Source organism: Lepeophtheirus salmonis, chromosome 4 (genome assembly GCF_016086655.4).
Source record: "Lepeophtheirus salmonis chromosome 4, UVic_Lsal_1.4, whole genome shotgun sequence".
Classification (NCBI taxonomy): domain Eukaryota; kingdom Metazoa; phylum Arthropoda; class Copepoda; order Siphonostomatoida; family Caligidae; genus Lepeophtheirus; species Lepeophtheirus salmonis.
The window spans coordinates 19,255,546-19,280,400 of NC_052134.2; the positions used below are offsets into that span (position 1 = coordinate 19,255,546).

The 24,855-nt window shown below is 28.7% G+C and overlaps 1 protein-coding gene across 4 annotated transcripts in view; it reads right to left on the reverse strand.

Annotated features, from left to right (window-relative positions):
• Window positions 1–18,046, reverse strand: part of LOC121116966 (rhodopsin) — a 42,718-nt gene extending 24,672 nt beyond the window's left edge. The window contains exons 1-2 of one of the 4 annotated variants that reach the window (XM_071887695.1): window positions 17,966–18,046; window positions 17,665–17,906 (exon numbers count right to left, since the gene is read on the reverse strand). In XM_071887695.1, the coding sequence (XP_071743796.1) occupies window positions 17,665–17,889 (225 nt within the window). In that variant the 5' untranslated portion in view covers window positions 17,890–17,906; window positions 17,966–18,046. The other 3 variants (XM_071887694.1, XM_071887693.1, XM_040711285.2) reach the window with 3 other exon arrangements.
• Between the last annotated feature and the right edge of the window lie 6,809 nt (window positions 18,047–24,855).

The following is a 24,855-nucleotide window of genomic DNA, read 5'->3' on the forward strand; positions in this document are numbered from 1 at the left end:
CGTCCAATTTAAAAAAATAAAAATTACATTTCTAGAGTGCCTAAAAAAATTGCAACTGAAAAGTTGGGTTAAAATTGAATTTGATTTTAACAATCCCTTCCCCCAAATTATATAGTAATTTTGCTTTCTCTTTATTATGTACGTTATGTAAATTTTACAAATAATCATTTGTGTAGAAAAATAAAGTGTATTGATAATATCAAATTTATTTATTTCATTACTTTGAATCGTACGTGGACATTATACCCCAAAAAGTTATATATATATATATATATTTAATGATGATTCATGTTGCAAATCTGTGTAATTATGATTCCAATTCATGTTACTACTACTTTAAAAAATAAGATACATAATTATTTGCTACGAATTTATTTTTGCTTCTGTATCCCTGGATTTAGAAGAAAAAATAGTAAAGATGTTATCCCCCTCTTTTCTACTTTCTTCTATTATCTCAGAATTATCTTCAATTGGCTATATTCGGGGGTCAAAGAGACTTAAAGATATCAAACCCGTGTTACAAGATAACTGATGCAGATTTAAAAAATCTCCCTGTACACTTGGCTTTATTTAGGGTTTAAAAAATAAAATAAAACATTATACGTAGTTATTTAAACACATGCATATAATCATTTATAAGGTATCGATAAATAATGATTCATTATAATCTACTTATACAGTTACAAGAATTGTGTAATTGTTTCCATTTAATAACTTTTCCACTTTTTTTTTGTTATTTTTTCCTATAATCAGCCAATACTATATCTTAAAAAATAATATGAATCATAACCGTATCTTCAACACTGATTTTACAAAATATTGAAGAGAATAATACCAAATTATTGTATAATTAATTTTTATACGTATTGCGCGAATTTATAAACCAAAATATTATCCAATGCGTCCACATGAAAGGAAATATAAACAAAAACTTTAAAATAAAATAATATTTATTTGTTTGAAATTATAAATGTCATTTTTGATCATCAAGTCTATCCAAAACTGGATCAAAAATGACGTGGTACTCGAACATGACTTCAAAAAAGTATTTATTTTGTAAGAAACACAGATAAAAAAAATAGGCATTCATAAAGTAAAAGTAATGAGGAACTACAGAAAATATAACAGATCAATCAATAGTCTTATTAACAGTGCAAACGGAGTTAAAATATCGAGAGTACACCCATAAGTAGATTTGTATAAAATATTAACTCCCAGAAAGAAAAAAAGAAACTGAAAAATAACATGACTTTTGAAGAATATTTTGGAAAAAGGTTTATTCTAGGGTGAAAAGAAGAAAATAAACTCAAATCCAACTCTGTATCTACCAAGGAGAAACAAAGGAATTACTCTGATGTAGATACTAAATTTTACTCTGGGACTGCAACATTTTAAGCCCCTTCCATTTTAAATTTTAAATTATCAAAATAGTATGCTGTATATATTTGGATTTATAAAAAATGAACATGTGGCCCAACAAGTATTGGTTTAATAGGAAGAGAGCAAATATTTTGAAATTAGTAATATTAAGGTTAAATTTTCATTCTGGTTTATTATCTTAGATTCTTCTTAGTAAAAAAATATATTTCACTCCTTATCATTTTTAGTTTATAAATATAAAGATCTTCTCTATTACATCTAAAAATAAGCAGATTCTCCGTTCCCCTTTATCATTCTCAAAATTGAATTAACTCATAAAAATTGGAAATTGAAAGAAATTTCCCCCGAGCACTCTGAATAGGATGTAAAAAGAGGAGAGAGCCAGCAGAATGAGAACCGTAAGTCAACCAACATAAGCCAGCAAAAAAAATAATACAAGGATTGGCCTCTCCACTTTCAAAGACAATGGACAGGCCCAGAATTTAGTGACAAATAGTAGGAAGATAACTATCATGGAACGCCCTCTGTATGTGCAATGCCGACGGATAAATCACAATAGTTGGATAAAAAAATGGAAGATAATTGATTAGTTGAGAAATGCAAACGTTATCATACACATTTAATAAATAACTATTTATCCTAGCTTGCTTTTAGGTTAGTGGGCCTAAATTAAGCAAAAATATTTATTACGCATTGTTAAATTAATCCATTTTACAGAATGACATTACAAGCATAATATTGCAGGTATTTAATTATTAGGTCCATACATAAAGTATGTAACCTTTATCTCCTACCACTTCATTACTATTTAGGATGTATACTTTTACAAAATAGATAAAAACAATTTAATTTGACATTTACATGTCATTATTGATTTGATATTTATTATATAGTCTTATTGTACATGTTTAATTATAATAAATTGTGCTTTGGTATTTATATATCTGTTTGTCATATATCAGTGCTCTTAGCCTTTTTATTTTCACTGTCCAATTTCAAAATCTCAATAGTCACTTTCCTCCTCTCCTTAGATGATCTTTTTTATAGAACATTTTTATTAGAGACAATAATTTTTTTTGTATCTTACGCATTGATGTCATTGTTAATTATCCCTCTTCAATGATTAACCACCATTGCACATAAATAAATACAAAGTGCAAGATGTAATTTTTACCTACTTTTTTATTTGATTCGAGCATTAACTTATTAGTGAAAGAAAAATCAAAAGTGACTGCGCTAAAAGTTTCTATATTTAAAATATTGATTAGTAATAAATGTATACATTAAAAATTATTCATAATTGATCTATTTGGGACTTTTGTGTTCTTCTGGGTGTAAAATGAGTGTTTTTTTTTTACCAATCTTTAAAATGGATTATATTGACATTTGGACTGATGATTTTAAAATAAATTTAGTTAAATTAAATATACTTGATGGGAAAACAAAATCAATAAAATATATTTTAAAATTAATTAAGCTCTTATAAGTCACCAAATGTGTACTGTTTTTGATACTGGAAACAAAAAAGATAATGTCAATTTGGAAAATGATTTAGATACTGAATTTATGAAGAAATTCTGACAACAAAAACTATCATTTAGAATTCGTATTGAAACCTACATGTATCATAACGTTATTTTGGAAAAATTTAAAACAGACTAAAACTGCTGAAATGAAGCAATAACAGCTCTACTAACTTGATTAAACTAGTATAAACATTTATTTTCAAAATAATTACTGAAATAACACAATTTGATTTGAAATAAATCTTGCTAGAATTCCATGTTTTTTTTTCAAAACTGTTATTGCCCCGCAATGACTAAAATGAATATTACCTCCTTTCTTAAGCATGAGAGCAATTGTTTCACAAGTTTAAAAAAAGAGGTAACTTTACCATTGTTCTCCATCAAAATTCCAAAATAAAAAAAGCATGGAGAGGAGGCTAAATTTTTTTCCTCCAAAAACCATCAAGTCCTGGTGCTTTATTACTTTTTATAATATTTTTAATATTACAAAAAATATGTTTGTGATATGAACATAGGGATCATCTCATTATATTTCCGTTTTCTAGGAAAATTGCTTCATTTGGCCTCCAAGAATATTCTGAAATTGGAATTAGAAATAGTCCAAAACATATTTAGTTTTGTCTAAGGCCTTATCTTCCAAAACGATCTTCTTAACAGCAGTTTTGGAATTTTCGTCTATTAAATATTGAACTTGTAACCATTCTTACGCTTTCTCTCCATCTATTCCCTTGCAATACTCAGATATTCTATACGTATTAAGGGTACAAAAAAGAAAAAAACAATAACAACAATAAAATACAGAGCCCTTCTCTATGATCTCTTCAACATTTTCATCGAATTTAAATTTTTTATCTATATCCACATTCATGTCACCTATTAGGATACATGGAAAGAAATCACACTTAACATACTACAACATTGATTGGTAGAAATCATGAGATCTTATATTTGGCAAATGAGTATTAATTATGGAAAACCTTAAGCCATTGTTATTAACATCAATTATGTGCCATTGACTCTTGGATGAACACCATTTGGACAAAGAGGAGCAATCCAGTTTCTTGGAAACCATTTATTGAATACATAAAGAAGAGTCAGACCCAGTAAAAAAAATAATGAGAAAGACAAAACCCACAAGAACTTTCATAGGTTAAAGAAACCTTGGTTCTTAAGTCTTGAAAACAAATTATATTAGGATTAAGCTTTATAAGTCTTTTAACTAAAGCATGTTGGATCTTTATGTTCCTTCCGCCTCTTGTGTTTAGTGAAAGTATTTTGAATGTTTCCATGATTGCAAATATTAATTCCTCTATATTTTATTGGGATTTCTCTTTTCTGTGGGGAAAGACTATTATCAGGAGCAGATCTTTTTTGTAACTGATTTGACTTTGTACGTGAGGTCATAGTTTTTTCTAGGTATTAATCCTCCAAAAAAGCTACAAATGCGCAGGCCAATAAGTTTTACAAGAAAATTTGCATTTTGAGGACGATAGAGAGAAAACATAATTACGATTTATAGTAATGATGACTTGAGAAGGAGTACCAAAAAGTGTTCAAATCTGATATTAAAAATCTAAAAATTGAGAAATCTTTTTTTTAAACAACAACTTTATATAGGGTAAGTTACACATTCTCGTACATTCCTAATTGCGAGACAAGTTCGGATTACGTCACAACGTTAATATTTCAACTTGGGATATAAAAAGATATTGTTTATAATTCACACACATTTTTAAATATTTTTTTGAAATTTTATATTTTTTCTAATACAAAATTTATTATTCTTGGATGTAATAATATGCAGTTAATATTCAGTACTTTAGAATTTTTTGGTATATGTCAATGTCAAAATATATATGTTCTTCATTTATTTTTATTAAAACAACTTTGCCTTTTTTACTGAAGTTGGAGTTTTGAGATAAGTATTTAATTTTTTTTTCTGCATTTTGGTATTCTTTTTTTTTTTTTTGTCAAATAATCGCTGGCTTATAATATGAAACGAATAATTGGCAAATCTATATTATTTGTAGAGTGTCTGAAATTGTAAAATCAAACAAATTAAAGGTTGATATTTTGTACAACAGAAAAAATTACACAAAATATCTTAAGCTAATAATAGAGATTAAACCATTACTAAGATATAATCCGGGATCCAAAGCTGCGTGTCCATCTTGATTAAAACCATTGACTTCTTCTCATGCGGAGGCACACCACTGGCCATATAATAATTTTTATTGATAATGTTTACAAATAACCACTCAAGGGCATGATTTCTTAATCTTGACCTGCTTTTCTATCTTTGGGAATTTTATTGGGTGATTTACTTGTTATTAACCTCATTAAGGGGGGAGGGGAGAATAATAAAAATATAGAAGTAATTGAACTAGATCATTGGTCTATTTTAATTATATAAATATTAGTAATTTTAGATTTGCTCATAAACCATTTTTAATAGATATTGATGTACCGATTTAATTATAACTAATAAATTACAAACTACATGGACTTGATGTTTGTGTTAAGGTGCTATTTTATTTATAGCATGTGTATGTACAGTAATGAAAAAAAAAAGTATTTAATTTTGTTTCTGAATTTTGCTCTTTTTTTTTTGTTTTTGTCAACTAATCGCTGCCTTATAATATGAAACAAATAATCGGCAAAATTATACTATTCAGAGAGTGTCTGAAATTGTGAAATCAAACAAATTAAAGGTTGATATTTAGTACAACAGAATAAATTAAACAAAAACCTAAAGATAATAAATCAGATTTAACTATTACTAAGATATTACAGGTATTCATTGAATGAATGACTTTATTTCGTCCAACTGGATTCATCATTTTCTTTGATGTTTGAGTTGGAATCACGATTGTTTATCTATCTCCTTCTCATCATAAAAAATATCGAATATTTTATCTGAAAGAGTGCCAAATAATAAGAAAACCAGCTAATCTACGGTTAATTTTTAATTTTACCCATCTCAGAGGAAAATCACTCAAAACAGCTATTGCATATTAACCTGTTTTTTTTTATTGTTTATGTTTTTACTATAGCTTGGTAGCAATATTTTAGAAATTGTCATTCTAAATCAATTTTTAAATCCATAGAAACATTTGTGTTTGATGTTCCAATGAAGATATTATTATGAACACAACTTAATAACATGTTTGTTATGTTGTTTTTACAAAAAGCTCAAAAATAACACAAATATGTCTAGGTATATGAAGTACATCAATGTAAACAACTATTAGATGTATTGGACCATTATGTAAATAACCACATGTAAATGTTAACCAGTTACTAATTGGCAAATAAAACGTGATAGAGTTTTGAAATAATTAAGAAAAGTTTTGGAATAACAAATACTTTCATCAACAAAGTTGAAAGAAGGGTATTTTTCGCCTTGATTCGTTAGTTTGTATCTAATAATGAATGTAAAATAATTATTAAGTGATTTTGTTGAAACTTTATAGGAAGGTTATATACGTTAACAGTAGGATGACTTGAAATTTGATTGTTTTAATTGAATTTTCTTTATTGCCATAGTAGCAAATATATTTATTGCCAGTATATCAAAAAAAATAAAAAAATAACGTGGTCACCCTGAATAATTTGGAAAAGAGCAAAATAACTGTAATTACTTATCATTAAATATCTGCTAGTAGCTTCGAGATGTACACTTATAAATACTCAACATATTCTCAGTGTTACATTTCAACATTTGTACATGTGGAATTATATGTTCTCTCTTCAAAAATATAAGTATAATTACAACATGGGAAAATAAAACAAAAAATATTCAGGTTGCATGTACAAAAAGCCGGGTACTCTTACATTTAATAATATATTCACTATTGTTCTATTGATAGAAAAAAATAAAAAAACGCTGTAGTTTGTTGTAAAAATTGTCATCTGCATGTTTTATGAAAAGAATATTCATGGCTTTATCATTCCAAAACATCAAAAATCTACTGTAAGTTATTGTCTTTTTTTTCAATTCATAAGAAGTTGAGAGCGGCAGATAAAAAAGCTAGTTCTGCCACGCGCTTGAACATCTTCTTAGGTATTTCATGTTTTGGAAGTGGTTTTGCGTGAGATAAATAAGTCAAAATATTTTCTGAAACCAGAAGTAAAAAGTAAAATTATATTTCTACTTTTTATTTTCTGACATATCTGAACAGGAAATATCGAAAATATTTTCAAGGAGAGTCATGTAATTTAAAAAACTAATTTACTTTTTATTGCATAATACAATATGCTAAGTTTATATGTTTCATTCATATATCATCAAAAAAGTAACATTAAAAGGAAATGATTTTTAATACAAAAGTACATACAGCTATCATGAAAGATATTGAATGACATTGATTATTATACAACATATGCTAGCTCAATTATATTCAATTTTGAAAAGGTGGTTCAAAGGAGGAGGAAACAGTTTTAACAAATTGTCTATATATATTTTGCACTTCAGTTAGCACAGTTACTGAGATATAATACATACAAAATTACAAAGTCTCCTAAACTATTTTATCTAAAATTAAGTAAAACAACTAGCTTTGACGTATTAATAATGATAAATAGTTTGTGATATCAATACGCCATTCAGTTAATTTGTATTTGATACATGAATGCTACTTATCTGACTCAAAGTATTGATGGTCAAATGAAAAATGTTTGCATATTTTGGCAGTTATTTTTTTTTTTCTTAGAACTATTAAGCTAACTTTTCTCTTAGAAATCAAATCAATCAACTATCAATAACAAATGCAATCTAATATAAACTAGATTTTTTTATTTGACTAACTCAAAGTACTGACAGTTCAAAGTATGAAAGTTAGTTTTTCTGTCGATACAATTTTGGTATTCTTCTAACCACTAATTCAATCAATTTTTATTAGTTCACTAATTAGCAGAACACCCATATCTGTTGTTTGGAATTGAGTCGAATATTACAGACTCGAGTCCACAAATCAGAAAAACAAAAATAAAGTAGCTATGACTGCCCAGTACCCTTTTTTTTAATTTATATTTTAATAACTCTAATATTGTGAAATTTGTTACTCAAAGATTAACTGATTTAATTTCTAAGGAGGAGAATTATATTAGAAAATGTGATTGATTAGAAAATCATTCAATGATAGCACCACAAACCTCAAAATATTTGACGAGGTTTAATGACAAAAATTAACATTACTGAAATATAAAATAGATCAACTCGGGTTTTTACAAATTTGAAAATTATCTCATTTTTGAATCGAGTTGTAAATCATGGAATCAAATCGTGCCGAACAGATTTGATATTTTTCGATTTGACTAAACTTGAAAGTTTACACATATTTGATTTAAAACAGTGTTTCTTTACAGATGTGTCGCAACATTGATGTGAAATGTGAAGAGTTAATCAGAAATGTGGAATAATTGGTAACTTTAATCTTTGGACAAACTCAACCTCGATAAAAACGAAGACTATTTAAAATTTTACTTAAAAAATGTATTGATCAAGGTGAACCGATGTAGAGTGTAGTCCATATGTTAGAGCTGATCCAAAAGTTATTCATTACAAAAAGAAACACTTTTGACTTTCTTAAATTTATAAAGTATAATACACATGCATTGCAGCAATGAAAATGAGTGTAATTTTAGTGCGAAGACCTCTTGATATTCCTTGTAGTAAGGTATATTCTGGCATTTTCAAAATTATTAATTTGTATCCTGCTCTTAAATAAATAAAGTATAATCTTAACTGAGCCAAGTTTTACAAGAATAAAAACCTTTTTCAGATTAAGATGGAATAAAATGGTAAACTAATAACTATTAACATTTTTGTTCGATTTGGTGTCCTCTTCAGAATATTTTTTGACGTTTTTAAGCGATTAATTATAAATACTTAAAATATAACATTTTGGATTCTTGCAGCTTTTTTTTCAGAAATTTCGTGCCTTGGTGTTTTAATCATTTCCCTAATTGGGAACCTTATCAAAAGGATAGTAGACAAGAACATAAGTCTTGTAGCCCGCACCACTCTGCCACTGCTTGTCAGCCTTTTTTATTTTAGTTTAGGGAATAATTGAAGATGGAAACGTACTGGAAAGAGAGTTGACAGTAAACATCCAGAGCCAAAGTTGTTATTGCCAATAAATTGGAATGTGATGAACTAGTTCTTAGAGAAAACTTAAAGCAATAGTTTTGTCCTCTGCAGTCGGATATGTTGTGTTTTCTTTGAAAATACCCATAAAGGGGAGTGAGTCCTGGTTACCATTCTATTGACATTGTCAAATACAAACTATCAAATTCAACTATATATATGACTAGTATAAAAAAAATTTCGGAGTTATGAACGCTTCATCGAGGGAGACCAATGAGTGGATTATTTTGTATTGAATTGTTTATTGTGTGATTGTTTTACATAATTTCGTGTTCATTGGGATAGTTAACAGTTTTTAGATGTAGGTCTTAGCTAGGGGGCCTAGTTTTAAGTTAAAATGTTTATTTGGATTAATATAACGCAATTCCTCCTATCAATTTTTCTTATATTATTTAATTTTTTGTAAATATCTACATGTAGGATATGAATAAGGATTTAAAAAAAAACAGCCTGTCTTTTGATAGAACCTAACCTAGAGACTCAAAACAATGGTGCTATGTTAGTCCTTATCTAAGATTGCCGTCCAGTCCATTCTCACAGATTGGTTCTGAAAGAAGGTAAAATCGATCCCTTGTAGCGTCATTCAAGTTGAATATTCCTTTTAAATGATCAAGTTTCTCTCTACCATTCGAAACGTTATAACGAATACGAATAAACGAAATAGTTCCATATTAATTTTGTACAAAATCTGATGTTATGACGTCTATGATCCTTCCAAAAATAAGGCATTTTCTTTTTCCAATATATTTAACACTCAAAATACCAACAGGGTCCATTTGATCCATTTTTTTAATTGTTTGTTATTCCTACTTTCACAAACCAAAAATTATTTTACTTCGTTTAATTATACATATATAAATATGTTTCTAGGACGATTGACCTGATACATTTTTGCCTTGTCCGTATTCGCGTTGAGACGTTTTCACCTTGTGCCCCGTTCGCCTTGAGAAATTCTCGTCTTGACACGTTTTCGCCTTGCGACGCTTTTGCTTTCTTCTGTTTTGCCTTGGATAATAATAGAGAAAAAATTTCTTCTTAGTTATATAGGTTTGTTAATTTAATTTATTACTGTTATATTCACAATGGTGGAATATGTGTAGGAATTCCCCTCACTTTTTTAAAATTTATGTAGTAACGACAATTTTTCTTATAACAGCTAATAATAATAAATACATATTATTTGGGTTCAGACATAGGCTCAAAACACAAATACTAATATAAGGTTCCTAATAACTGCTAAGTGTCAGACCATAAGATTACAAGATATTAACGAATGTTTGATACAATAAGTTAATGTTTAAAATAAAAAAAATGATAAATCTTAGAGATATCCTAGATGTTCCAGTCAAGTTTTCAATTAATTCAGACATAAATATAAAAGTCCTTGTTCTAGCTATTCTCTAACTAACAGGAGGATATCATCGATACAGGGTGTATGTCTTTAGAAATTTGATGTGAGCATACCAATCGAATAAATTTCATACATGTATCATATGATTATTTAGACAAATCCTCTTGGAATAGAGTTTCAAAGGCATTTGATAGAAACTCTTATATAATTGACTACTGTTTTTATACTATCCTATACATTGACAGTTTAATATAAATAAACTGGAACTAATAAATTATTCTGAATCTTATCCTAACTTATATATTTTATGAGATTGTTAATATGGATAGATTTACTTATAATGGTTCAATGCGGTTTCTTTTATTAGAGAAGTAAAGATTAAATATGTAACAATTTATCGTATTATACAATGGAAAGGGATTTTGGACTGTTGCTCTATATATTTTACACTTTCCTACATACTCATATTATGCAATTTGGAAGTCATCTTGATCGATAACTCTAGATATAAGTAAAGATTTCAATATCTCTCCATGGCATTTTCATGGAGAAATGGACTCCCCCTATGAAAGCCAACTATTCTTTGCAACAGACAGTAGCAGTAACATTCCGTGATTCCTTTCCCATGCTTTGAAACCTACATATTATAATAAAGCTTTGAAGAATTGTGAATACAACGGTAAAAATTCATCTAACAAACCTATATAAATAAGAAAAAATAGCATTTCCTCTATTATTATCCAAGGCAAAAAAGTATCAGGACGACAATATCGTAAGGTAAAACAGTACTAGGCAAAAACGTCTCAAGACTACAACATCACAAGACGAATACGTCTCAAGGCGAGAACGTCTCAAGGGGAAATCGTTTCAAGGTGAAGGCTAAAATGTACAAGGCGAATGCGAACAAGGCAAAAATATTCAAAGCGAATCCTTTAGACATATATATATATATATATTAAATGAAAGAGAGGTTTTTTATTTCTTAAGTCTAGTATTATATTATACATACACTCAAACACAAAAACATTGTATATATAGAGTATGCATAATTTAAGGATAATGCTTTCAAAAATTAAGATTTTTTGTTTATTATTTACTATGTTTAACAAAAACTTTTTCAATGATGAAAAATAACTCGTATATAACTCTCTCTATATATATTTGGTTCACAAGTTATCTATCCCACCACTTTGGTGCACTCTCTTGAGCAAATGCACTTATGGAGCTGATTTTTTTTTTTGTAGACAGCCTGTTCAATCTTGCACCAGTTGGAAAAAATGGAATCAATTCACGAATTTGTTGTCCTCAATATTTGGAAAAGGGACGGAGCCCTCATTGGAATCCGCGCATACTAAATAATAATAACAAATATCTTAATATAATACCGCCCTTTGTACAAATCAAATAAACTTTTAAATAATTATTAATGATATTTGTAATATTAAAATAATCTACTCATCGTCAATGGGTCTCTTCATTGTTTCAATTCTGATATATCATAGCCAAGGAAAGAGTCCACTCTACTCCCTTGTGAGGATTGGTAGTTTTCCTTCATGAATTTTCCTCCCGTAGTTCCTTGGTGAATTTGGAATCCAAATATCTCTTGCCATAAATAATCAAGTTAGAATATTTTCCTTCTTATTTTGAACATATTTAACTTTTATGACAATAGCTCGTGTATACAAAATCATGGTGTGATAACACTTTATTTTTTACATTATTATATTTACATATCCCACATGAAATATTAAATTATATTCAATTTGAATAGTAGTGTCATTAAGAGGGTGTAAGACTTGGCATTGATAAAATCAACATTTCTATGTTATCATAGTTAATAAATATAACGCTTTTCTTTATCATAAGCCTCTTTTATATCTACATTTTGAGTTAAAAGTAGGAAAAATATATCATATAAGATAGGAATATCTCTGATAAATGAATAGCAACACAAATTGTTATTTTAAATGAGTGCAGTTATTAGAATATGAATATATTTTTATTATACAATATACGTCTTTCAAGTTTTCAAAGACTGGATCCTTGATTTTCTAGAGAAAGTTATTGTTATGTTAACAGAATTCGATAAAATTAAGGAAAAAGTCTTGCTGATAAGTTTGAAATTAATGAAAATTGTTTCCACGACAAAAGAAAAAAATTTTTTTAACTCATATCATAGAGCTTGTACTAGATAAAATGCAAGAATATAATACCTAATTCATTTAAATGTTGTATCACATTAAGAATTATTTTCTTTCAACTTTTTTTTTTTTGATCTGACCTTTTAAAAAACTATTTCTTTTGATTTAATCCAAAGGTAGAGATGAGTTATTACTAATAGGAAACGCACATGATGAGTGTCTTTAATGAAGAACATATAATTTGGCTTGTTACGTAAAAAAAGAGTACTGAATGAAAAAAAAGTCATTCTGATAATCTACAAAATAAACTATTTTCATTGAAAAGATATAACTAAACAAAATAAAAAATTTACCGTTGTTGTATATGAATATTTCTTACCTCAAAAACTTCATGTGTACAATTAAAAAAAAATAATCAATGAAAAAATGTAAATTCTTTATTTAAAAGCTTTCAATACTGCTTGATCGGAAAAAGACTATGACCACGTGATTTTTTAATAACAATTACAGGTCTAACTTTTAGAGATGCTGTATGGATAAAATCATTTATTTTTTTAATTAAAAATCCGGAAAACAGTCTTTTCGTTACTTTGAATTAGAATATAAATTTTTAGACAAAACACAAAAATCTAAATATTGAAAAAATCAAAAATCTTCGATTTATACCCATCAAAAAGAGCAATCACTACGATTACTATTACAACACAGAAACTTAGTTGGCTCTATAAGGTTGGCTAAGGATATGAAATTTAAGTAGGCTACTGGTAGTTTAAAAAATAAAATGCTAATTAAAAAATTTGAAAAAAAATAAAATAAAAAACAACAGCAAAAATAATGAACAAAATAAAGTAATTTCAGAAAGAAAAGCTTATTATTGTTTTTCTCAAAGAAAGTCAAATATATTTATCTTTCAACTTAAATTAAACTAAAAATCGTAGTTATTAGGTTCCAACAAACAGACAATATGATAGACAAAATTTGTTTTCATAATACAAATTTACTTAATTAAAATCGAAAATAATTACTCAAAAAATCCTCCGTGTTACTCTACGTTTTTAATAAGCACATTAACACGAAGTTACTCAATATGTGGATGTTCTTTCCTCCAAAATGAAAGAATAATGATAAAATCTTGACAAAAAAATAATTACTGTTGTATTATTTGGCTTAAGCAAATCTTTGTAAGCTAAAACATGCTCACGCATTAAAATCTGAAATATATTTAATCCTCTTGGCTTTTTTTAACATCCCTCCCTGAGTTGTAGATGTATCTAAGAGAAGACGAGGAAAAGGGCGGAAGTTAGACATATGGGAATTCTGAACTAAGCATTTTTATGATTAATCACCAATTATATGATTTTAAATGGAAGGATAGGAATTACTGCAATAAAGAAGAGAACTTTCTACATTTTAAATAGCATTAGAGGAAGGAAATATTATAGTCATATTGAATATACTTGTATACATACATAGATTTATTTTAGTATATATATTTCAAATTATGTTACACAAATGATAGGCAAGAAATATGTTTTTAAAGATAGATGATAACATTATAAAGATATATTTCAGATAGAACAAATGAAAAAAAAGAGCAAATCCACCAATCATTTTTACTTTCATAATCTGTGAATTCTGTTTATTCATTGGAAAAGTGGCATTGACAGCTATACAGCAAACTACAGACGCCTGTTATACCTCATTCTAAGTCCCATTCTTTATTTTTTCTATTAGTGTTCTATTTTTATAATGCTGTACTAAGCTTAAGCCACGCTTGTTGCTAAAAATGAACTATCCACAGACAAATGACAAACAAACAGACTTTACTTTATTAACCCTTTAATTCCCAAAAAATTTTAAACTCAGTTTTGTACTTTAGATAAGTAATATGTATGTAAAATATTCAAAAATAGTTTTATTTATATATAGGTCATGCTTATACTACAGATAAAGTACCTACAATATTTAGTATCTTGGGCAGATACGGTATATAGATATTTAAAAAATTGATTTTATTTTTAATTACTCTTAAGTTTTTTATCCTGTAAACATATTACATATTTAAATACATTTTTAGTGTGGTATTTTTTTAATCATTTCATATATAATGCGGCATTGAATTGGCAATACTTATATGAACGCTTGGATTTGCAATCTTTTCGTCTATGTTTCCAACCTTGTTTCCCAAGTGGCTCAACAAAATTACCCCTATTGTCAAATTTTGTTTCGATGTCGGAAAACTTTAGTAGTTTACGTCGACCTATGGAATCTCTGGGAGGAGCTTGTATGATCAAGGCTATTGAATTACTCTTTCCAAACTCTAATTGTAAATTTTTTTCTCTTTTTCGATGGCAATGCCATGTATTTTGAATGCTAACATCTACCATTCATGCAAAAATTGGACATTACCACTTCTTTGATCGAATTTGAATTCCATAATTATTGTTTCTTTGGTCTATTCTATCTATGATTTGCAAATCTCAGAGATTATAAGTTTGAATTTTTCATATGGATTTAATTCTGAAATATTGCTTTCAAGATGTTCGGTGTTTAATTTGTCTGGCACATCGGTGGATTGAAAGTGGCATAATTTTTTCTATAATACTTTAGAGGTTCAGGCATTAAATTGTTTTTTTTAGTAACTGTGGATGCTTCAGTGCCTTTCAGAGTTTGTTCACCTTTATCACTAACTTTATCATTTTTCATTAAATATTCAGCTTCACTTTGAAGCTGACGTCGACTTAAATTATCATTTAAATCTACACTCTCTTCACCTGCTGAATTGCAATGAAATTCAAGATTATTATCAGGTTGAGTTTTAAAAATTAAATTTCCTTCTTATGCTCTATCCTTTCTTGTTTTTTCTTGTACTATCAAACAAGAAAAAATCGTTTTTTCTTAATACCCTCAGCATATTTAAAATCTATCAATTCGTTTACTCAATTTATGACCAACTTATATTTTTAAAATAAGATGTTTAATTTGGACAGAATTGTCGGAAAGGAAAAAAATTCAGAATAAAATGTTATGTACTCTTCATCTACCCAACATACTATACTTAGTAGTTAAAAATAATTTAGCTATAAAATTGACAATAATGTTTCGAATAATGAATAATTTTTTAGGGTAACTAAATATGATCAAATTAATAAGATTTAAAGTTAAAGTTTTTAAAATATGGTATTTATCCTCTTTTTTTCTTAGAAGCATTATGGAAATTCCCAACACGACAAAAGAATGTCGAATAATGGAATTATTAACACATAACAGCATTTTTTTTTGGTGCAATTTAGTTAATACGGTGTTCATATGTAACTGTAGACAAAAACAAAGGATATTTTACGTATATATTTGTCCACAACGTCAAATACATATACTACTATATATATTAGGTAGGGTAGATATGGGTATATATCCATTATTCATTACTATTTACAAGGATGACACGAATTTTTTTTAACAACGGAACAAAAATATGTGATTTGTCAATTGGCTTACACTCACTATACTATAGTGGCCACTTACTTGGCTATATTCTATACTAGGAGTGCCATTTAGTACATTTACCACTACTAGAAGTTATCAAAATAGTCTAAAAGGAATCTTTTGTTTAAAAAGGAATGGAGAAATCTAACTGCTAGGTTCATAAACAACGTAAGAAAGACTAAAACGAGGAACCCCAGTGTCCAAGAAGAACAATTTCAGCCAGGAGGAAATGAGAAGGGTTGTCATGGCTGATCTGAAAGTTAAGGTTTATAAATTTACTAAAGGGGCATATTCTTATTGACTTGATGAAATTAGTCCAGCTACAGCAATCAAAGAAACTGTTGAAACCTCTTGAAACGATAAAAAAACAAAATCATATTCTTTAGCAACAATAAAAAAGGGACTGTTGATAGAATCTATAACACTCCGAAATATTGATTCTTGATTTATGATAAAGGTGAGATTCTCTAGGTGTCTATACTATCTAATTTCTACCCTTTATTATGACTTTGGGTGATATTGAAAATAACAAAATGTTGTATCACTGTTGTTCTTCTAGATAAAGAGCGTGTCAGCGCCGAGTCACAATACGGTTTTTTTAGATACTTTAGATGAGGTTCAATAATAGGAGAAAAGTTGTTCCAGCAAACACCAGCTCCTGTACGCGCAGCTAAAAATACAAAAAACGTCTTTATGGAGGAAAATCTAGATTTTTGACCACAAGACACCAGACTCTCTCTCTCTTAACTTAAATACTTTGGACTTTTACTTCTAGAAAGTGTTAGAGAGCAATATGTACTCTAAGCTTCAAAAGAGCCTTTATATGTTGTTTTTGTATAGATTTGTGTATTACAATTTTTTTTTTTTCTGTTTCAATTTGTTGGGCTGCTAGAATAATTTCAACTTAGTTCGAATTTAAGTTTATCACTCTGTATTCGATGATTAAAATTAAAATAATTACATAAGAAACTAAATATATATCTCTTATTCAATATTTTTATTGATAAAAAAATAATATCAATGAATGAAATATTGATTTGCTCTTTCTAAAGAGCTTTTTATTATTAATTAAATTCCGCTATTATATGATATCTCATTATGAGATTATGTAAGGCAGTATGTTATATAAGACTGAAAAAAGCCAAGTAAATAGAATAATTTAGATCGGGACAACTTTTGTATACTTTTTCTGGAGGTATTATCACGTTCTTTTTTCTTTAAATCTCATCAAATTTTTATCAAAAATAAACTTTCCCCAGAAAAAATACCTATATTACCTCTTATTTTTAATTCTAACGAATCATTCTTTTACACCTCAAAGCTGAAGCTTACAAAAATTCTTCATTACAGTAAAATAAATAGATAAGCTAAATTTTAATGTTTACTTTGGCAAGAGTCAAATTAAATATCATGAATCAAATGAAGCCAATACTATAGCTAACGTTTTTTTAGTTTCTCAAACGATCCCGGAATTATAAAAGAATGGAGCTCATAATTTATAAAAACAAATCGTTTCTGAATTAATACATTAGAATTGTGGAATATTTCTAATTTCTGGATTTTTGTTTGTTCAAATTTTTTTTATAATAAGGACCAAATAGTGCCACTTTTTTTGAAATAATGTCCACTAACCTTTTTTCTACTAATATATAGAGTAATACTATAACCATTTCCGAGTATTCCAACAACTCCAATGATCCCGAGATAGCAGCACGAAATATTATATACCATAGGATCTACCTCTTTGGGAGCGTAGGCCCTGGACCAAATATCATCATCAACTGTATTAGGTCCAAGTGTAATAGATGAGGATGTGTTAAAGAATTCTGTCTCATCATCTCCTTTGGCTAGAGACATGTTATTAGACACACAATCTGAAAGTAACTGTTGAGCGAATTACTACTCAGTTAGTTCTATATATTTTTGCATTTACCTCGTATTAATGAATTTGTTTTTTATTTTCTACGACCGTCTACTCTCTCCTCCTATTTCTCTCCAACTCTCTCTTTCTCTCTGCGACATTATTCACATTTATTGCATGATGACTACATACATACACACTAACTAATATATCGAGATGCCCGTTTCTCTTAGTTAGTGAGCCTCCAATGTTCCCTTTATATGGAAACGGAGATACAGCGGATAATAAAGGTGCTTGGACATAATATTAACCATCAAAATGTCGACCGACAGAACGTCGACCAACAAAAAGTCAAAAGGACAAGACATTAAATAGACAAAGGGTCGACCGTAGAATATAAAATAAGGGGCTCCTCTAAATGGTGTTGCAATTTATCCCATTCAGACATTTCTAGCCTGAAATATACTGCCACCACCACTCCTATATAAAATACCAACCCCCTTACACACGCCGATTGTTAGCGCTGTTTTCGGGTACGTCCTGGCCTCAAAAATGGGATGAAACCTACCACCATGACTTATATTTACCCCCGTTTGAGCTTCGAAAAGGCCCAACAAATTTGAAACTGTTTCGGAGTTCAACTTATATAAGAACCCGGCGTACCCAAAAGCCGTCCCAACTTCCTGGATATAAATTGAGGTTTTAAAAGGTTTTGAAGGTAACTTATCTGACGTTGGTGGATTTAATACCTCTTTGATACTGGGGAAAGCATGAAAATATCACAACTTTCGGGGCATAAATGGGGGATGTTGAGGGGCCATTACTATTATTTATATAGGGGGTGAACGTATATTTTATACGTGTAAGAAAATAATAGAATAAATAAGAATATTAAATATATTCTTAAATATATAATTTTTTAATTTTCGCGGGATCAATTGGTTTGTTGAGAGGAGCCTTACAAGTAACTTTATTAACAATGGTGGGTTTTATCTCATTTTGAGGGGCAGTGGTACCCGAAATTTGCCCAAAATTGGTGTATGAATGGGGGTTTGTGATGGTTCCTAACTATTGGTGTATGTAGCAGTGGTGGGTTAAATATCTCAGATGGGAAATGTCTGGAGTAAAATGTCATGGAAACTGTTGTTCGTATTTTGAAATACATAATCATCCGGTCGACGTTTTGTCGGTCGACTTTTTGTGTGTCGCCGTTTAATATTAATATATTTAACTTCTTTGTTTTTTAAAAGATAAATAACGATGACGAAAACTTACTGACAAGAAACCTGAATAGAAAAATATTTTCCTAATTTTAATTGAGAGAAATTTAGCTCCTTTTTTGTTTCAATTCTTTTTTCAAAGATTGTTTTATTTCAGTTGGAATTTTCATTTTCAGGAGTTGTACAATACGGCATCAATTGGGTTGTTGATTTTTATAAAGATAATGTTTAGAGTTTATTACAGTCTACCATAAACGACGTAATAGATTTCTTATAATCGAGCAATGTTGTCAAGAACGTCTTTGATATACTTAATAGTGTCTATGTAATTTTCACCTAAAGGGAAAAAATATTCAAGAGAATACGACACTTTGCCTCGCATTGATTAACGAAGGTAGTGTTATTTAAAGAAGTCACTCAACCTCGAATTTGAATTTCCGTAAGTAAAAGAAGAAGTTACAAGGGAAGGCAGGTGTGACTCAGATTACATGTTCGTGTTAGATGAAGACATTTGATGAAGGATGGTCGACTATAATTTCAACAGAGTGTCCTCGTTCAATTTTTTTTGCAGTGTAGTAATAAATATATCAGCATAATAATTAGTTAAATCAAACTGGAGACACGAATTGCTAGGCAACATTAAATTTTATTGGAGTATCCTAGTAAAGAGTATTTTCATTCTAAGAGACCAAAATTACCAGGCTATAACAGAGTTTGGTACGTTATTTATCTAACATTAAAAGTCTTAAATTTAATAACTTCACTTCAGTAGTCGAAATAGTTAAAAATCAGTGAATACGTTTTTATGATAAAGCAAGAAAACTGATGATTTCCATAAAAAATAATTCCAAGAAAAATTATACATTTCCATAGTAATGGATACAAAAATGGTTTGATAATTCTTATTGACAGAAGATTACCTTAAAAAAAAGATTTTACGTTTTTCATGAAAACTAAAAGAAACCATGCAATTCTTCCCCTGCAATGGCAAGGAAATTACACTAAACTGTTTGAATGGAAAGTTTACAGAAAGAAAATTATAATAATCATGAGTATTTATTATTTATAGAAGATATTAAGACAAAAAGATGATTTACCTTTGTTTAGCCTCATTTCGTATGTTTGATACTATTTTATTTAAACAAAATATCAGCAAGGTGTCTGAGAATTTTAAATTAAAAGAAAAAGAGCTGTGCCAGTTTGAATATTAAACTTTAAAGGGTTTAAATTGGAGCTTCAAAGGAAAACGCATGGAAGCTCTTGAAAATCAGTATTTCTAGGAAGAAGGAATACGCATCCCTTTTTGGGGATTTAAAGGAGTAAAATCGCTTAATACTCCTGCACTACAATATGAAACAATCAACTGACTCGCGCAGATAATTACAAAGATTACTTTTAATCTATTAAGTGATTGTAAATATTTAGAAAATATTCAGGCAATTGTTTTTGACACTACATTATTGAACACTGGGAAACTATCTGTAGGTTATAAATATGTTTAACAATTGTTGAAGAGAGAGACAGTCATATTGGAGAAAGATTGTTACATATTCTTAGAATGCATTAAAAGTTGAAGTATCAAAAAATCTTGAAGTTTCTTAACTTACAAAATTAAAATAATATTTAAAAAAGTATTAAAATATGAAAAACGAATGGTCTTTCAATATTTTGAATATCAACCCAAATGGAAACACAAGAAAATAAAATAGTTTCAATCTGCATGCTAGTCGTGGAGTTTGATTATTCATAATGAGGATTAAAAACAATAAAAAGTTAATTTAGCTCACATTTGTCCATCAAGTTCAAGCACTTCTGAAATTTAAATAAAAATCAAAGACGTAGAGCTCTTCACAATGCTCAGTGGAAGGCAAACAATGCAATACTCAATCAAAATGATACACAATCTGGTCAAACAAATTATTCTTCTCAAAAAATAGTATTTTAGGAAAAATTAAACAATGTGTACATTTTGTTTAATTCCTTGGTGGATAATTGCCAAATGTTCACCTTCTGATCCAATAAAGCATTTAATATTATTCATATTATCCTTGAATATAAAAATGTACAACTTATTTTGTCAGGAGTTGGTATTAAAGCAATAGGGTAGCATATGTGGAATTTGACTGCAGAATTAGTTCCAATAACATCGTTTTGTGATTTAATCTGTGTAGTGGCAAAAATGACGATAAGGAACAAAACTTTTGAAATAGAAAACACAATAAAATGCTTACTGGGTAACTGGAACTGGGTTTGAAAACCAAATTTTCTACTCTTACATAAATAACATGTCAAAGGTCATTGATACAGATAATTGGGCATTATTTGAAATATTAAACATTATATCTGATTTTTAAAAACACAAAAACCTCTTGGAAAACCCATTTGTTTTAAATGATGCCGTAGAGAGGGGAGTGAAGCTATGCAATGGCTAATAGGGCACATCAAGAATAAATAATTTTTTCAAAAATCCTACAAGTTGTCGATAATTGTCGTGGTCGCTAGTCAAACCACCTAAAAATCAATCGGATTATAAAAGATGGTATCTAACTCTATGTGATTAAAGTCAATATTTATAGAAAGTATAAATTATTCAAATTTGTTAAACAATATATATATGATTAAGTTATACTATCAAATGAAAATAATCAAATATGCTTAATCCAAATGTACTAACGCAAGATATTATCCAATCCTCACCAGATTTGAAAGAGTTGTCATAAATTTTTAGTTTCAAGACAAGAACAAAACCCAATCATCTCCTGTAACTTTTTGAAAAAAATGGGGTACAGAAATCACTCATATATTAAGTAGTATAAAATAAAAATTCCGCTCACTTGTTTTTACCTTTATTGTATCACACAACCTTTTCTCCGAAAGGAAAGATAAAAAGGAATTAAATTATCTAAAAAAAGTTTTAATTCGGAATTTTAGTAAAAGTATGTAGCTGTATTGATAGCAGACTCAGAAGGTATTTCCATGGATCAAGCAAAAGCTGATGCAATAAGAAAGATGGTGTCCCTTATTATTATTACTTTTTTGTTGTTGTTCAATTTGTGAAAATATTATAGAGACATATGCCATTACATATTTGTGAATACTCCTCAAATTTGATGACTCAAAGGCTATGTAACACTCAAGAGACCATTTAAGGTTATGATCCTTTAAAGTTACATTTTATGTAAATTAGTCAGGCTTGTGAACGGAAGACAAAAATTGAACGGGTTTCCATGGAACATATGTTCAATGAACGACATATTCTTTTTTAAAATAATAAATTTATTTAAAAATTAAATTTTAATTCTAAAACTCAAATTTTAGCGTTTAGTTTCAATAGTATATAATTTTATAATCTTATTTTCATAATGTAACCAATAAATTAAATTAATTACATTTGCAAGGATCATATATTTTTGTCTCCAATTATCCTACTTTCCTCTTTTCTTAACCGATGAAAAACAAAATTGATTGTACTAATCTAGACAATTCATCAGATATTATATACGTATTACATTGGTATTTGTTTTAATTCCTATAACACTATTTGTCGTTGGTGTTAACATTATTCAATGCAAGTGTTAAGTTTTTCATATAAAAAAAGATCTTAAATGAAGTTTTTTCACGGTTTTCTGGAAAATCTTCCATTTAATTTAATAAAAAATACAGCCTCTCTAAAACCTTAACACGATGTCGCTTCCGTTTATTTCAATTGATTTTATTAAAAAAATACGTCTACTCTAAGATCTTCAACATGGCTACACTTTAGATTATGATATAATTCGTGACGTGAGTGAAAATGTTTTTTTGCTTTACTAAAATGATGGTGTTATAAAAACCTGATTACTTGATAGCAGTTTTGCCAAATAAAGTATTTTCACTTCATTTTTTAATTATAAAATTTAGTTTATTTCCCCTACTATGCTGTTACTGTTCGTTCTTATTTATCTAAGACCATTTTTTAACTGTCGACCTTAATGGTTTCAGTATTAGTTTTATTTTTTCTTCGTCAGCAAGATCTTTATTTTATTAATAATATATGTTATTAAATACATCAAAGCATATGCAGTTTGTTTTTTATTATAAAATAAATAGACTGGTTTTAATTATTTTTAAGTGCATTAAGTGCAGTTACATCGTATATTTTTAAATTAGTGTGTTTGTTATAAAGTGAGAAATCTATTTCAACCATTTTGAATTTCTGAGGACTGCACAAAAGTGTATTTTTTTCGTTAAAATAGGTTATCTAACACCCTATTTAGACATTTCTTCATAAAGAAATAAATTGTATATCAGTGTTTACTCGGAGAATGTGAATTTTGAAGATGGTTGGGCTCCCACTCGTTAGACTACCAGACGAGGAAGAAACAAAAGATTCCTCAAGTTGATCATTACCCAAAAACAAAAAACAATCAATGAATTAGCTGAAAATAAATAAAATGAATACAAAAATATGTAGAGAAATGGACTTCATATTGTAAAAATTTTTGCAGATCCACCCAAAATTCTACAGCTAATTGGTTTTCAGGGATGCCTTCTTAAGCTCAAATTTAGGGGATCCACACTAAAATTTAAAAATTATTTAAATATAGGTCACACGAAACATCATTATAATAATAGTAGAGTTATGATTCATGAATATGAAATGTTTTGAAGTAAACTAATTCATGAAATCAGTGAACCAAGGCCCCCAGATGGATCCCCGATGTCGAAGATATATCTATTGGTGGATATATGGCAGGTGAATAGGCAACAGAGATTTCATTTGGAGGAGGGAAAGTTCAGATGAACTCAGAAGCGAAAAATGACAAGAAGGAAAAACATAAAATACAAATGGCAACGATGGATTTATTATCGGTGGATGGGGTTAATCCAAGTGCAATAAATCGTGAAAAGGATTTAAGCACTTTTAAAATGGTCACATGTGAGGACAATACGGAGAAAACTAAGGAATTTATTGATAAAATAACAGAAGAAACACGTGAATTTGAAGAGGTTCAGATTATCCCAAGTAGGAATAATGATGGAGGTTAATCTAAACTCCACTGGAAAAACATAAGGTGAAGATATTAATGTGGAAATTTCAGTAGGTAGCAACATTCCTTTTAATACTATTGGTAATGAGTTGATACAGGAGTTGCAATACAACTATGTAAACCTCCAAAACCTCCTACAAATCCTGGCCTTATTCTGTTAGCACGGACAAGGTCTGTTTCAAAAAAGAAATTTTTCAAGTTTAGGCTTATCTTTGCATAAAGATCAAGGGCCTAATAAACTTCAAAGGAATTAATTTTACCAATTTTAATCGTTTATCATATTCATGTTGTTTAAAAAGTAGACCAAAATTGAACATTTTTATATTCAAGTGATCTCTAGGTGTAAGGAAATCAGTATGGGCATGGGGAAGATTATTTCCTTAAACACAAGGAGACAAAAAAATGTATTTCTCCTCATATACCCGAAATTATATGCCTTCAAGATGTTATGGCTCCTAATTCAGCATCTTGCATTTTGAACTGCCTCTTTGTATTCCTCATAATTATCATTTTTTTTTTCACTGGCTCTGGTATGGATAAAGGAATAATTTCACTAATTTCGAAATCAATCGAAGAATTTAAATCTCTTTAAAAATTATCAGGGGTCGGTGATTAACATAAAATTTGTATTCCAACAAAAAGTGGTGGTTTTATGTAATTACCGCGTATGGGCATAATGTTAAATATCCTACATTTTATCAATCTGTTATAA